General features: G+C 50.7%; 1 protein-coding gene across 2 annotated transcripts in view; it reads right to left on the bottom strand.

The window, feature by feature from the left end:
* The window catches only part of LRRC75A (leucine rich repeat containing 75A), a 54878-nt gene that overhangs the window by 31327 nt on the left and 6825 nt on the right, over positions 1-16726 (bottom strand). Inside the window, exon 1 of one of the 2 annotated variants that reach the window (XM_015880963.3) lies at positions 11813-13545. The exons of the other annotated variant lie outside the window; for it this stretch is intronic. Coding sequence (XP_015736449.2) covers positions 11813-12073 — 261 coding nt within the window. The 5' untranslated portion in view covers positions 12074-13545. Of the gene's footprint in view, positions 1-11812; positions 13546-16726 lie in introns of those variants that run through there. 2 annotated transcript variants of the gene reach the window in all.

The raw sequence follows: 16726 nt of genomic DNA on the forward strand, positions 1-16726 counted from the left end.
TCCCCAGTGATGAAAGTAGGAATTTAACTCGTAAGCACAGCAGGAAGAAACGCCTCCTTCCAAAGCATCCAGCAAAGGAAAATTCCTGGGCACAGCAACAAAAGGCACCACCAGAACCCAGTTATGTTGGAAATCCAGTAGACCCGGGTCCCCCCTTTTGCAAGCAACCAGCAAGAAAGAACCCATCCTACTGCCCCAAACCCAAACTCAGAGCTCACCATTACCTTCCCCAGGCAAGCACTACATGAGCAATGCCCTCTTCCCCATGACAAAGGAAAAATAAATGCAAGCGAGGCAACCGAGAGCCATAAGCCTCATTTATCTTTTCCTATGGCTGGGCACAACACCTTGCTGTTCCCCTCCTGCTGCCTGCCAGGAACTGCAGCACAGCAGTCAGCTCTCAGAGCTCCACAACTCAGCATAGAGAGATGCTCCTTGAGACACCAGCAGCCATAAGCACTGGAAACCAAGCGTGGTTTTCTCTTATTAAACCATCGATCACTGCAAATTGAATCACAATTAGAGGAAAATTCAGCTGGTCCATGCGAGGAGTCGTGCGATAAGGCATGCTGCTTGGTTGCTGCCTTTATTAACTCAAAGGGAATGCAGTTAGCGGGTGCCCAAATGAGGTTACTGTGCAAAACATGGCCCAGAGCTCCTGCTATCACTGCTGCTCATAAATAGCCCCAGAGCTGCTATTTTGGCAAGCACCCCTTCCAACACTGGGCCTTATCTCCGCCACGAGTGTAATGAATTGCTGAGCAGAGAGGTTGTATTATAAACAAGCAGTGAGCGTGGAGGAAGAGAAGGATTAATGCTGCATGCAATCCATCATCCTCAGCAAGTTATTCGGGGGAAACGACTGCATGAGGTGGGCACAAGCAAGGCTGGATTGGAGATGGGCATGGCAGATGGGCTACACTCAGTAAGGACTGCACCAAGGCTGTAGGGCTGTTTTGTAGGGGGAAAATGAATGGGGTTGAGAACCTGAGTCAACCCATCCACCCCACAATCATCCCCATAGAGAAGGGTGCTGCAAATTTGTTTGTAACCTGAAGAACTGGTGCAAAACTGGAGTTTAAGCGCATGGATATTTTCTGCTTAAGAGAGCAAACGTTGGTTGGGAACCAGTGATTGCTCATCCAACCTCAAGTGAGGTACATTTAGAGAAGAGTCAATGTTTAGGGAGGAAGTAAACATTTGCCTGGCAGATTGACTCCAATAATAAATAGTGGCAGCTCAACCCCCAATCCAGGAAGCTGCAAGTTTGGAAAGGAGGAGAGACGGATTAATGGGCAGAGATACGATGCCGCCATCCCAATAATAAACAGCTGTGAACAAGAGATTTGCTGAAGAATGTGCCGCATTTATTTTAAACTGCGAGGCGAATGTAATTACCCCAATTGGAGTTTGGCCAGACCACAGCTCACAGACTTATTCAGGAAAGTGCCTGTGGATCTTTAATGAGGATGGATGGCCTTGGTTGCCCATCCCATCTTGGTGTAGAGTGGGATCCCAGTTTTCAAAAGCTTAGAAACGTCACTCAGGGAAAGCAACTCCAATTCAAATAAGTTAAGACTATAACACAGGGCACTGGATGACCCTGTGCAAGACCAGACTTCTCCTCCCTGGCAAAGAGCTCTGAGATCTCAGCTGGAAAATAGAGCTGGAGGACGAGATGCATCTCATCTCCTGCCAGGTGAAGATGCAGCCACGTCACATCACCCCAATCTGCTGCCAGCTCGTGTTAAGCTGATGATTCACCCAGTTCCGAGCAGCTGGGCTGAGTCAGCCCCTGGATGTGGCTGTCTCTATCAGTTAGCCGCCAAGAAAAGCCCCTCTAATTAGCTTATCTGAGACAGTTCAGGCAACCAGACCAGGAAAATCCCACTCGTGCTGCTCTCACCTTTGTTTTCCAGCCCAGGAAACTCACAGCTCAGCTCTCAGCTCTTCCATCCAAGAACAGCCCCAGTTGTTTTGCAGCTGGCCGTTCATCAATACCAGTGAGGTTTTTGGGTTCCATTGAGTACCCACTGTTTGAGCAGGAGCTCAAACACCTCCTGTGTTCAGGATGGGACAAGAGATGCCTTACAGGCACTCGAGACTTTCATTTACGTATGCAGTTGTTACCTTCATATGCACTGAATACTCACATGTCTTTGTAATACGTACTTACAGAAAAGAGGAAGAGGTTTCCAAGCAGAAGACAGAGATGTCAGATGGGGAGGAATCACTCTCTCCATAACTTCCCCCAGTGTGTGCACACAGCGAGCTGTTCCCCATCGCATGCCTTCCCCATTGGAAATTACAGCACATGCTATGACAGATGAGAGTTGTCCAACCTCAGTAATGGATCCATCATGCAGCCAAGATGTGTGACTGCTGCCTGTCCATCCTTCCATCTCTCTGTCCTTCCCAAAGGAGCCCCAAACGTCAGCCAGTTTCCTCTGACCATCGGGAAAGGGGCAAAAATCTCAATGGCAATTAAGGTCCCATAAATTTTGAGGACCTGGCTGCAGGACACCCCACATGGCAGCAGATGGACAGACAGCAGGACAGATGGCCCACAGCTGAGCCAGATGTTACACAGCTGCTGGGACCTCAAGGAAGACACCAGGAGAAGCTGGGTTTCCCAGACCCGAGGTTTGGATCAACCTGCAGGAAAGCCAGCCTCATTGGCCCTGCATTGTCCCCACGTTGTGCCCAAAGTCCCAGACACCTTGCACTGAACCTACAGCATCAATATTACCATGTCAGTGGGGGCCTATTGGACCTTCTCTAGCGCCCAGAAGAAATTAATCCCTTCCTGCACATATAATAGGGGCTTGCAATCCAATAACAGCTATCTAAAACCTGGTTTCACTTCCAAGCCCTAGGTTGATTATTATTGCATTAGCTACAGAGGGATGTATTGTTACCATCCAATAAATGTAAGCTGTACTTCAAAGGGACCAAGTTTCAGTGGTGGAAGTCTATACAAATGCTTTGACAATTGCTCTGGGATCCTTCAAAGCAGACAGGTGCTAAAACAAACCCCAAAATCTTCCCAGAATCACAAGGGATGGAAGGGACCTCTAGAGATGATCTAGTCTAATGGCATCCATGAGTAAGTTCCCTATCAATCCTTTTAGTAAAAAAGCCTTTAGTAAAAATGAGTACTACTTATTCTTCAACACAGCTCATGCCCAGAGAAGGCTCTTTGTGAGAAGTCACTGAAAGCAATGCTCAGAGAGAGGGACCTGGAATTGAGATCAGACCCCTCTGAGTTCTGAACGTTCTACCCAACGTTCTTCCCATCGGGTAGAAAAGCAATGGAGCAAAACAGGCAAATCCCACAGCACTGACTCATTTTCTTACCCAGGACAGACCAACGGGAACAGAATAAATGGTTTCCACAGCTTCTGATGGTTTGCCAGGGAGGCTGGCGGAGCACACATAATTAATATGGACAACATGAATTTCAGTTCTTTCATTTGCAAATCCAGCATCATGGTTAATCTCAAGCATGGACAAAGTCCATTAATAAAGCAGATTCTTGTAACGGGATTCAAAGCACCAATACATTAATATATAACACCCTTGTATAGTGGAATAATCTATGCTTCGCATAACAATAAGAGTAACTGCAGTGCTGGGTATTTATATAGAGACACACTGAAGATCAGCCCAGGCCACCTAAGGAGCTCAGCAGGATGTGGTCAGGTTGAACTTCCAAGCAATAAACCCTGATAAACACGAGCACAGAGCAGTTGCAGCACAGAGAGGACAACCAGGGAGGTCGTTATTTCACATGCAGGGCTGGCACTCCTAACATCACCACCCAAAAAGTAGATATCATGTGCCATCCCATCCTCATGGGAATGACAAGAGGAGGCTTCCCAGATCGCTCAGTATTGGTAGTGATCCAGTGCTTTGTTTTCACTCCGCCCACGGCCAATGGAAAATTAACAATATATTAATATACATTTCACTTTTCCCAGCTCAGCATGACAGCACCCGGCCCTGGGGCTCCTCTCCTGTGGTTTCTCACTGCAGCCTGTTGGTTCTCCCTAAGAGGACCACAGCACCGCATGATTTCCCCTTCACACGCATTTCTTGCATTGCTAATTCCTCCTCCTCAAACCTCCATGTGAAGCCTCTGGGTCCTTCCCATGGGGTAGGAGCTGCTGTCCCCCTGGGAGGGCACTAAGAAAAGTCCAAGTTTTCCCTGATTAAAGATAAATAAATAAATAAAGCAAATATTTCTGCTTTGACAGTCAGTTTCAGCACAGGCTTTTGGTCCTTGCAGCTCTGTTCCAAATTCCCTTCCACTTAATCACCACTGCTTGGGTGCAAGAAGAGGACCAGAAGGACACACTCTACACATTGGGAAGGCAAAGCCCTCAGCCTCCATGCCCTGGGCTCTATTCCCCTTAACCTTACACCACCCCAGGAGTAGAAATGCTGGCAGTAAGGAAGAATCTGATCCCATCCCATCCTGTGGGTGGCTGAGCCATCCTGGGAAACCCAACAATAGATCCAACGAGATGCTGTGGCTGAAGGATATTACCACAGGTGAAAGTACAAAGCCTTCAGCTCCCATCTCCCACTGCATCCCTGGCGGTAGAAGCTGAGAACATTAATTTCCAACTTCAAAATAGCCAACACTAATAGTTCTGACTGCCAGCTTTTCCTGAAGTTAACAACAAGAGGAAGAAGAACCCGACAAGCCTTCAGGATGTGGGATCAACTCCTTCACAGTGCTTTCCAGATACAACAGCAGGGCTGAATAAGCACTGAAACTTGATGCAAGACAATGAGCTGAGCAGGAGCAGAGCCAGGATGAGCTCATTGCACGGCCCCAGTGCCGGCCGAGCCTTCCCTCACTGCTCCCACTGGGACAGCCATGACCCTGGGCTGAAATATCTCCATTGGCCATGAACAGCCAATGGCAAATGGGAAGTGACCTCAGCATTAGGTCCATGCTGAGATGTGAGTAACCACCACCAGGGGATCATAAAATGGGTGGGTTGGGAGGGACCACAAAGCACATCCATCCCACCCCGTGCCTATTTAGGGACACGGTGGTGAAGGGGATGATGGTTGTACCTGGTGATTTTAGAGGTCTCTTCCAACCTTGATGATTCTATGACTTGTTCTACACACCCCACAACCAGCCAGAGGTCAGGCTCCAAGCAGGTCCCCAGCAGTGCTGCCCATGTTGATGCTGTCCCCATTGAGCGCATGGAAATCTGCACTCAGTGCCTCTGGCATGCAGGCACGTGGCACAGCAGCAGTTATTTGCTTCAGGAATGCAGGAGCAAAGCACAGGGATAAAAGCCCCTCAACAGTACAACCATTGTCCAGGGGCTGGAGGTGAGGTTTTGGCTGCTTGCAAGAACGCCCATGTCATACAAATGGCATTTTAATCCTTCATGTCCAATTACACAGAAGTTGTTGCAGCGTTTTGTAGGATGCTGTAAATGTAAATAAGAAGGATGACAAGCTGCTGGGGGTGCAGAAATCTGCAAGCCCAGCAGGGAGGTGTCGTTGCTCCCCTGAAATCAAGGAATGCAAAATGCCCTGCGACTGCAGGAGCAGAGTTTAATCCCTTTGGGGTCAATGCAGGTTTCCATAGCTTTCCTCCAGCACCATTGCTGCAGGGAGGTGCGAGCAATCATGAGTCCTTCTTGAGAATACATTTGATTTACGCAGTGCAGAAACACCAAAAGGGATTAAAAAACAAACCAAAAAAAAAAAAAAAAAGGCTTTCAGGAAAGGAGTTCTGCTTATTTATGTTCTTTGTGTTTGCAGAGAACAGCAGCTGATGGGCACGAGATGACAGCAACACACACAGAGATTCCTCGCCATGTTTCAGGGCATTAATCTCAGCTGAGCTGCTGCTGTCTGCTGAGCGGGGGAGGGTGCGTGGGTGCAGCTGGGCTGCCCCGAATTCCCTCCGCAGCTACAGGGTGGGAAGGAAATCAGTGCCACAGAGCAGGATACTGCAATGAAAGCAGCCACTGCCTGCCCAGGAGCAGGGAATCATAGTGTTGGGCATTGCACTGACGCTGCAACAGTACCAGGTTGATGGTCCCAGGATGTTTAGAGTGATCCTAAAACCCAGAGCAACCTTACATCCTACAGCACAAGGCAGCCTGGCAGCAATAATCTCATCAGTCTCAATCACTTGTGGCACTGAGGGGCATGGTGGGCATGGGTTGGGGTTGGACCAGATCATCTTAATGGTCCTTTCCAACCTTAATGGAGTCTGTGATTTCACAGCCCAGCAGAGCTGCTGCAGGCAGGAACAGAACACCCAGGGACATTCATCCAACAAGTGCTGGGTCAGGGTCTTTTCCAGACCCACTGCAACATGAGCTCTGTGCCATAAGCAATACTTGCAACCTCCTCAGATCACCCAGCCTGGGGATGATCTGCTCCTAATACTGAACACATTGAAGAGCATCCTACATTTGGATTATAAACATCGCTTTTAACTGAAGAGAGGATGGAAAGCACAACCCAGCTCCCTGCATTCAAGAGAAGGCAACAGCAGCAGGCACAGCACAACACCTGCAATAAGCCACAATGAATGCTCTTAATTCCTCTCCAAAGCTCTCCTGCATGGACAGCCTGTACTAAAACAGCCCTCTGCTCAATTTGCCGGGCAAGCAGGCTATAATTCTCTTTACACAGGTTGGTAATGATCCCCATAGCAAAGCAGTGATTTTGGTCGGCTGAGATGAGGGTTTCTCTGAAAACTGCCTGAGATAAGAGGTACATTGATTGGGAAGGAGATGGTGGAGGTGACAGCTGCAACAGGTTAACACCACTTTTCATAGGGAGCTCTCAAAGCCTCCCAGTTTCCAAAAGGACCCTTCAACATTTCAATCTGCACCACTCAGAACCAGGAACCTTGTACCCATACATACATATCCATATATATATGCATATATTGTTGAGTGAAAATGACATTAACTCTAAACTGTGTGTTTCAAACAAGCTATTGAAGAAGCTGCCCAGGGAGGTGGTGTGGTCACCGTCCCTGAATAGGTCACTGTCACATAGAGATGTGGCACTGAGGGATGTGGGCATGGTGGGGTTGGATGTGGGGACCCGAGAGGTCTTTTCCAGCCTGAATGATTCTATGATGACAAGCTCCAGTGCCTTAAATACTCATCACACACTGAGATTTTATCAGATGCATGAGTTGCATTAATGCGTCCCCCCAATGCCCTGAATTCTGTGCACATGCTTCCTGATCCTGCTGCAGAGGCACGGGGAGTTGTGGGACTGAGCCAGCAATAAGTGCACTGTATCTGCCCTCCATCCATCCCTGCATCTCAGAATCCCACGTTTCTCTTAGTACAAGCAGCAGGAGCCCCCTCAGTGGGCTTTAATTAAACCAGGGCTGCTCAGATGTTGAGCAGACAGCGGGACGCATCCATCCACCCACACATCCCATGGGGAAAGGGAAGAGAACAGAAGGAACCACGATGGGAAGCAAAGAAAGGACAGTGCAAGAGAGCAGCACGCAGCAGAGCACAGCAAGGAGACCAGAGCTATCAACGTCTGCTGTCAATGCTTCCAGCAGCCTAAGGGTTAAAAATAACTGCAGGGAGCACTGGTTTCATCAGCAGCTGGAACCAGAGGAAACCAAGCAGCAGTGCGGAGCTTGGGGGCCTCTCAGGCTCTGTTGCCCAATTTCCACCTCTCTGTGTCACAGCCATTGGTGACAATGTCCCCAGCCCAGTGCTGCCAACTTCCTCCTCCTGTCCCTGGTGCTCAGCACTCCTAGGGCAGAAGCAACACTGATGTGGTCTGCCAGCATCCCAGGGGCTGTAGGATGGATGGTCCCAAAGGCTTTCACATAGGGACATGGGTAAGCATGGCACATCCAAGTGGGTACATTCAACCGATTGTGGCACCTACGGGGCTGAAGTCATGCTCCAAGGCTGGTGTTAAAGTGTCTGGGGCATCTTTAGGGCAGCTGGTTTGAATCTTAGAAGAGAAGGTGCTGAAAATCATCCCCTTCATCCTGCCAGCACCCAACAATCATGACCAGTTTATCACACGCAGCCATACTATGCAACAGCATCTGCCTCCCTAAAAGGCAATTGGGGAAGGAAATAACCTGCGAACAATCTGACCCACCACAAATGATCCCGATGCGCTTCTGTGCCAGCTTCCCTTTGCAAGCCAAGAGCAGAGCTGTGAAATGCAACCAAAAAAACAGATGGGGATGGACTAATTAAGTAGAAAAACACCACTTAGAACAACCAACAATAAACACACAACTGAAACACATCTCTGAAGCCACCCGTGCCCTGCTCCAAGGAAGGCTGCAATCTCCAACCCCAGCGTGACCCAAAGCCCCAGGGCAGGGGAAGGGCTCAGTGGGCACGAGACGACGTTTAGCCCCATCTCATTCCTCCAGACTAAAGCTTTTTGGGTCTCTAATCCCTTTCCCCAACCCTTTTGCAACCTACAAACACCACAGTGCCAGCAAGAAGCCACCTCACAACTCACAAAGCTTTGCCACACCTCGGACCTTGCTATTAGGCTTCCATCCATCTTCTCCCTCCTGATGCTTTTTGGGAATGCTTTGCCCTGTTCTCCCCTTTTATTTCACTCCCAGCCCCTCTGTGCCCCACACAGGTGATGGCTGAGCCCTGGTGAGAGCGGTGCACTGAGCCAAAACCAATGGCAAATTCCTTGAGTGAGACGTAATGTGCTGGGAAGAGCCTCAGCACTTCGCTTGGGAAAACGATCCGTTTGGCAGCCGAGAGGAGGAAAACATGCTTTGTTTTACAAATCCTCTCCCCAGCAGGAGAGACACTCCCAGAATTTAATATACTGACAGCGCTTGGCTGCTTTAACCACCGAAACCCAAGAGAGCTTCAAAAAAAAGAGAAAAAGCACAAAGCGATGCTCTGTGTAACACAAAAGCCCATCATTTCCCACAATGGGTGATGGGCACAGCCATCCACCAGCACAGTTCTCCCACTTGTGTGAGCTGCTGGGGCTAGAATGATGGGTGAGAGAATGGATTCAAGGTTTTCCCAAGTGCTGACACCTCCACTAACCCACTTTTCACCATCTCCCCGTGGCAACTGCTTATGGGAAACCAGAGAAGCTCATAGAACGAATGAGGTTGAAAGGGACCTCAAAACCCACCCTGTTCTGACCAGTCTTGGGCTGGTCACCCCCCACCAGCTCAGGCTGCCCAGGGCCCCGTCCGTGGTCTTGGGTACCTTCAGGGATGGGGCACCCACAGCACCAGGCAGCAGAGTCAGGGCCTCCCCACCCTATTGAGTAAAGGATGCCAACAGGTAAATCTAGGAAGGTGCCTTGCAGCAGAGTAACTAGATCCAGCAGGAGGATTATCACCATGAGAAACCAGCAGCCCCATCCCAGTGACTGGGAGGTTCTTGTGGCCATCGCACCCCAAGCGTTGGCCTCACTGCAATGAAAGTGTTCCAGTGTGTTTCCACTTCTCTCCAGTTTGTTTGTCCAAAAGCAAACTATGTGCAGCACGGGAGGAGGGCTTACAAGAAAACACACATCATCAAAAGAGCACAAAGGACAGTGTTTTTAAGGGAGGGGATTTTAATTCTGCGGCTTGGGGTTTGGAGTAGACCTGCAGGCTTAGAGGAGACGGCAGCACTACCAGCACAGAGGAAATAACAAGAGGGATCTCCAGCAAAGAAACCACCAATACATCAGACTGAGCAAAAGCAGAATAAAACTGGCTTGGGTTGGAAGGGACCTCAGAGATCACGGCATTCTAAAACCTTTGCTGTGGGTGGCAAGGTGGCCATAAGCAGGGTTTCATTGCCCTGCCCTCTTGCTGATCATTGAACCCAATTTTGGGGGAGCTGACAGGTAGGAGGGGTTCCTGCAAGCCTCTTCTTGCAGCCCATGGATGGGGCAAGGAGTTCAGTCCAGGAAAACCAAACATCTTCTGCCTGCCAGCACACCCATCCCACTCAACACAAGGATGGAGCACCTCCAGGAGGTAGGGATGCTGCCACCTGCCCCCACGTTAGCAGGCTGAGCTCACTTCAAAGCTTGATGAAATCAATTGGAAAAGCTCCCAGTGACCTAAAACAACAGCCTCGATGCAATTGAGAGCACTAAGTCACTCGGTTTGCTGGAAAAAAAACCCAATTTCACAGCTTCACCATCATCCCTACAGCCAGAGGCAGCTCTACACAGCCCACGGCACCAGGATCCGCTCGGTGGGGGCATCCCACAGCTGCTACCTGGAGGCGAGGAATAACGCTGCCTCATTACAATGTGCTTCAGCTCTATTATAGTATCTAGGACAGAGCGTTCCCTATTTTGACACTCTAAGATCTATTTTATCAGTGGGAGCTCTTCAGAACCACTCGTGCACAAAGACTGAGCTGAACGTAACAGGTTCATCGCTGCCATTTTTCAATGCATTTCTAACTGGAAACTCCTTTTCTTTTTCCCCAAGACACACAATGGGAAAAACCTGGACCTGAAGCAGAGAGAATATGGAGTAAATCATGTCATTACACAGGTGATTTTTTTGTGGGGGGAAGCCAGGTGTGATACAAACGCCCTCTAAAATTAGCACCATTCTAAAAGGATGAAGCTTTGGCATGGAAGAGGTGGTGGAACTTTAGGGCACGGAACTGCTGTCAAATGGGGTGAGGGCAGACTCATCCTAAACCAGCAGTGAGGTTCAGAGCTATTCCCTTAAGGTACACAGAAAGAGAAGAAACCATTTGGGTTTCTCAGCTGGGCTGCCCCAAGGCTGGCATTAAGTCATGGGTACCAATGGGATGCAGTGAATGGAAACGTGCCTCAGGATGGGACAGGTGATGGGGTCAGGGATGTGAGCTCAGTGATATATGGAATAGAAACTGAATAGAATGGCCTTGGGTTGGAAGGGATCTTAAATATCATCCAGCTTCAACCCTCTGCTGTAGGGTTGCCAACCACTAAATGAGGTCATCTAGAACTGCTTGCAGAAAAAAAAAAGTTAACGGGACCAGAAAACGGGGTGAAAAAATGCAAAAAGCAAAACACCAGCACCAAAACAAGAACCACATGGGACCCTGGAGCAGCTGTGCTTGATGTGGACAGGCTGACACAGAGCAGAGCCATGGGGCAGGGAGCTGCTCCTGATGCCCAGCGAGGAGCAGAGCACTCCTCAGCTGGTAGAACGGGTTGTGCTGAGCCCTGGGGATCTGGACAGAGAGAAATGCAGCTCAGTCTGCTGCCTGTTTGCATGCAAAACGCGCAGTTTCTCAAAGCCCAGCATGCCCCAGAGCCCAGCACTTGTATCTTGTTATCGCCTTCTATCAGCAGAAATGGTTACATGGTAATTTGCTGGATGCAGCACAGCACAGCTCTGTTTGCTCAGATCAACTTTCCGTAGCGCTGCTCCTCAGCTAACGCCCAGCTCAAGCAGGATTCCAAGGGGAAGGGTCTTGGGCTCAGAGCAATTCACCCCCTGCTCCTACCAGCCCCGGCCAACGCAAGCAAAACTGCACCAAGCAACGCATTGAAAACAATGCGATAAAAAAGCCAACTGCCAACTGTTGGCATCGTTAAGCCTGGAAGAAAAAAGCTGATTCTCCAACGCTGCTGGCTCTGATTGCCTCCCAGCTCTGCAGGGCTGCCTCAAACCAGAGAACTTTAGGAAAGTTGGGTGGGAACCTCCATGAGTTGGCTGTGCTGGAAAGCGCAAGCAGCAAAGGGAGGGAGAGAAACGCACCCAAGAGGACAACCCTAAATCAGCTTCTCCCCACCCCAAGCAGGCAGCCCCCCAATGGAGAAACATGTGCATCCTCACCTGCCGCAGGTGCCTGAGCAGCTCGGTGGCCTCCTCCTGCTTGCCCTGCTTCACCAGCCCCAGCATGTCCTGGATCATGCAGATCCTCCGGTGATACGGGGGGAGGCTGCTGGTCCCCTTCCCGAACTTCTCACCCGATTTCACCACCAACGAGGTGAGGAAATCACCCCTTTCCCTGGGGGATGTTTTCTTGCGGTGATGTGCTGGGGGGCTCTCCCCGGCGCTGCCCGGCTGGCAGCCCTTGGTCTGCTTGGTGCCCATGGTGAGCTGATCCTACAGCCTTGGGGCTGCATGCAAAGGTGAGGGCTTGGGGCTGGCAAACACACGGTGGGGTAGAAGGTGGAGGCACAGAGGGGATGAAGAAGGGGGTTATGAGCACATAGGGGGTTGCAGAAAGGGATGGAGGAGATGCACAGTGGGTCTGGGTGTGTGCAGCAGGATGCAGAAGGGGATGGGGGTGTGCACGAGGGGTCTTGGGGTGGACAAAAGGGGATGCTGAAGGGGTTTGGGAGTGCAAAGAAGGTGGCAGAAGGGGATGTGGGGGCGCACAAAGGGTTTGGGGGAATGCACAAAGGGGATGCAGAAGGGGTTTAGGGAGACAGGGATATAGAAGGAGTATGAGATGCAAAAGGGGTTACAAAAGGGGCTTATGAAGTGCACAAGAGGTTGAAGTAGAGGATGGGAGAGCACAAGGGGTTTGGGGGGATGCAGAAAGGGAATGAAGAACAGGTTTAGGGGGATGCAGGAGTTTAGGGGAAGGCAAAAAGGGGGTGAAGAATGGGTGTAAGGAGATGCAGAGGGAGTCCAGGTCGATACATAAAGAGGATGACAAATGGATTTAGGGGGATGCAGAAGGAGTTGGGAGATGCACGAGGGGTTGGGATTCAGGACGGGGCTCGCAGCTCAGCAGGGCGGTGGGTGCCCGGCGGCGGGGCTGCTCCTCTCTTGTAGTCGGAGAAGAGAACGGCGGAGCCCGGCGATGCGGAGCCGCCCCACGTCCCCGCCGCTCCGCTCCATCCCTCCGGCGCGGTACGAGCGGGGCTCCTGCCCCGGTACCGGGCGGCGGCGGCGGCTCCGTGCGGTTCTCCCCCTGCCCTCGGAGTCTCTTCGTTCTCCTCCTCCCGGTGCCGACAGGGATCCTCTCCCGGCCGCGATGCGGGGCAACTGTTGCACGGGGCTCCCCCCGAGGAAGCGGCTCCGCTCGGGCGGCTGCGGGGGTGCGTGCGGCGGGGAGAGCCGGGGGAGGGCCGGGGGCGGGCACCCAGCACCGAGGCAGGGCTTGCGGAGGAAGCTGGAGCCGGACGGGGCTCTTCCTTCCTCCTCCTTCGCCTCCTCCTCCTCTTCTTCTCGCCCTGCGGAGCTGGGGATGCAACCGGAGGGGGATCCTCCGAGGGACCTCCAAGCGGAGGCACGGCTCCACGGCTGCTCCACCCCATCACAACCCCCGAAACTCACCCCCCTGCTGTCACTTCCCAGCCCCCCTCCAATCGCTCGCTGCTCCTGCCAGCAGCTCCCTTCCAATATCCAGTCGCTTCTTATCTTCCCTTCTTTTCGAGCACGGATTAAAAGCTCCTGGATAAGGACAGCAGCGAACGAGCAATACTCACTATCTACAGCATACGGATGTCTCAAGAAATACCTGGGAGGAACAAGCTTGAATGGCCACAACAGCAGCTTCAGAGCTTCTCCAGGTGCAAGGTGCTGTTTTCCAGCCAAAAACTGCATGCAGCCAGCCCCACGCTGCTGCTGGGCTGGAGCTGAGCACACAATACCGGGCCAAGCAGTGTGGAAGATGCTATGGGGCATCTCGCAGCTGTAGCAGAGGTAACCCTGCAGCAGCTTTGCATCCTTTTGTGCCTCCTTTGCATCCCGTCCACAAACACACACAGAGTTCATTGTGCTGATGAATAAAGGGCAGCCCTCCTCCATAACCAAATGGCTGCACAGCTGTGTTCAAACCCCAAAGGCCAACCACTGGAATTCATTTCCATACCATAAGAAAAGTGCAAAGCCCTGTAGACCTCAGTAGGGTTTGGCTCTGTCGTGCAGAGCTGTGCTGCATTGCCCTCAAAGCCAAACCCAACACTTTCTCATGAGCTGCATCTTTTACTGCTGTCACAAGATAAAAATCTACCTTTCACTGCTCCAGGTACATAAAAGCAAGCCATAAAATGAAGCATACAAGATGTACCCAAAGAAGGGGTGGTGCCCCATCCCTGCAGACCCCCAAGGTCAGGCTGGAGGGCTCTGAGCACCTGGTGGAGCTGTGGGTGTCCCTGTGCGCTGCAGGTAGTGGAACCAGATGGGCTTTGGGGGTCCCTTCCAACTCAAACCATTCTGTGATTCTATGGCTGTAGAAACCACCAGGTTTGGTTGAATGGTGATTCAGGGGATCCCATGTTGGAAAACCTACTGAAGGAGCATCGCTGCAGGCCTGGTGCTGTGCCATGAAGTCAGTGGGATCACAGAATCAGAATCACAGAATGGGATGGGACCACTCAATTTTCCTCACAAAGAGGCTGCTTGGGCCAAACCCCTACAAGAAGCCACAGATTTACAGGCATGGGGATGGCAAGGTTAGGCTGGATGGAGCCCTAAGCAGCCTGATGTGGTGGTGGGGGCACTCAGCCCATGGCATAGGGTTGGCTACGAGATCCCCTCCAACCCAACCAACCCTATGGATCTCCTGCATCTAGAGCCCTGGCAGGAGGAGGTGGCTTTGCACAGCAACCACGGTCCAGAGTAAATAAATAAAGCACAACCTTTGCACTTACGACACTCCTGTCAGCAGGGCGGATTGTTTATCTGCTGCTCCTGATCACGCTTATTTATAGCACAGAACAAAGACAGCAAGAAAAAAAAAGGAGCCACTGAGAGCGCAGCACATTCTCTCATTACACCGACACAAAGCAGCCGTGGAAGGGACCCGGCCTCACCCCAGTGCACACTGCAGCAGGCACCGTTCTCCATGCACAAATGGAGCAAACCCAGAGCTCAAGTATTGCAACCTGGCCCATCCCTGTGGTGTTCATGGGCTGAACAACCTTCTCTGCAGCTCTTGGACCAACCAAATGTTCTGCAAAAGTCATTGGATCCGCAGCCAATGAGCTTTTCTTTCTGAGAGCAGATGTGTGCAAACTGCAAATCAATGACCACGGGTGGAATTGGCTCTTTTTGTGTTGTTTCCTATTTGACACAGTTCTGACCACTTAATATATATTAATATAGAGAATGTGTTAGAAAAATCCACAGCTCTACAATGAAGTAACTTCAGAACACGAGTGCAGAAGGAGACGGTTTCTCTTCTCCTACCAATGTCAAATTTAAGAACATTCTTGCTTTTACATCAAAATGAAAGCAAAACCACTCAAGGCATCACACCAGAGCCAGGACACATCCACAGCCAGCAGCCCAATGCTATAAGCCCTTCCCATCACCCAGAACCCCACAGCCTGGCATCAACTCCCCCCCTTGCAGATCCACGGGTTTCTTTGCTCTGCTGTTGGAGCTCACAGAGCTGCACTTCAGATGACAGCACATGGTGTCCTCACTGGGGATGGGATAGTTCAGATTAATCTTAAATGTCACTACCAGAGTTGGGTTAGCGCCGCGTGGGGAAGGCTAAGCTGGCTATCTGAAATACTGCTTTCAAGATGGCATTTAAAGGGATCCCAGAGTTAATGAGATTTGGTCACTTACTTAAAAAAGCAGCTGCGCTTTCAGACACCATCAAGCCCAGCCAGAGGAGAACCTGACCCAAAGAGCACCTGACCCAAAGAGGAGAAAGGCCCAAATGAAAACGTATCTGTTCAGAAGAACAAACATCTACCTACATCCCAAGCTTCGTTCAGTTCAGGGATGACAGCAGTGAAACAAGGCTGATAGAGCACAGAAAGATGTAATTGTGGACAAAACCCAACTCAGGATAAATGGGGCAATACAATTATAAAGAAACATTACACGTACTCAGAGCAGCTTCTGAGGAGAAATAAAAGAATCTCGCACAGATGCAGTACATTTCCTCCAGGCAATGGATGATGTTTCCCCTGTACACCTCGAATCTGTTCTCTCCATGATCGGTTTCAAGTAGAAAAGGCAAACAAAAAAGATGAAAAATACATCCCTGCCTCCATCTCCCACAGCAAAGGGAGCACAAAGGCAGCAACATTGGTGCAATCCAGAGGGGAGCCTTCCTCCTCCTCCTCACCCTCACTGTCTGAAGGTGCCAAGAGCTGCTCCCACCATCCTTCATGCTCCACTCCCAGGTGTTTGTTCCCTCCATTGCCACCTCTCCAGTCCCACATTTCTCAGGCAAAAATATGTCCATACTCAAACCCTTAACCCCGAGAGAACATAAAAATACTTAAGCTGCCGGAAGCAATACATCTCCCCTTCACGTGATGGCTTCGGCTTTTTTCCACTCCACGATCTGGATGCTGTGTTTATAAAAGCAGAAGACTGTTTACACAGGGTCCAGAAGTTGTTTAGCAAGAGGTTGGAGCTGCCAGCAGGGCTCGCTGGATGTTTGCATGGAGACATCTCCCAAACCACCCTCTCCTTTCCCTCCAGCTCTTTACAAATAGGCAGGATTGAAGCAGCTTGGATACTTGTCTGCACTTTGGTCCACTGGGAAAACTATAGCCTCGCTTCGCTGGATAGAAATAATCAATGAGCATTTTAATGGGGAGTCATCCCTTGGTGCTGGTAAGATTTTCTGCAGAGGAATGGCCAATTCAATAGGTCAGAACCCCTGGGCTGCATGCTGGTGTTTTTCCATAAGGCTGCTCCACGCCTGATCCACGTCACCTCCCTGTCCCTGCAATGGGACATGAGCACATCCCTGTGATGCTGATGTCTTTCATTCCTTCCAGGCACTCTGTTTACACCCGGTGCTCGTCCTTGGGCCATTCTCTA

The sequence above is a fragment of the Coturnix japonica genome, chromosome 22, assembly GCF_054131305.1.
Source record: "Coturnix japonica strain WE chromosome 22, WE-NBRP24, whole genome shotgun sequence".
Taxonomy (NCBI): domain Eukaryota; kingdom Metazoa; phylum Chordata; class Aves; order Galliformes; family Phasianidae; genus Coturnix; species Coturnix japonica.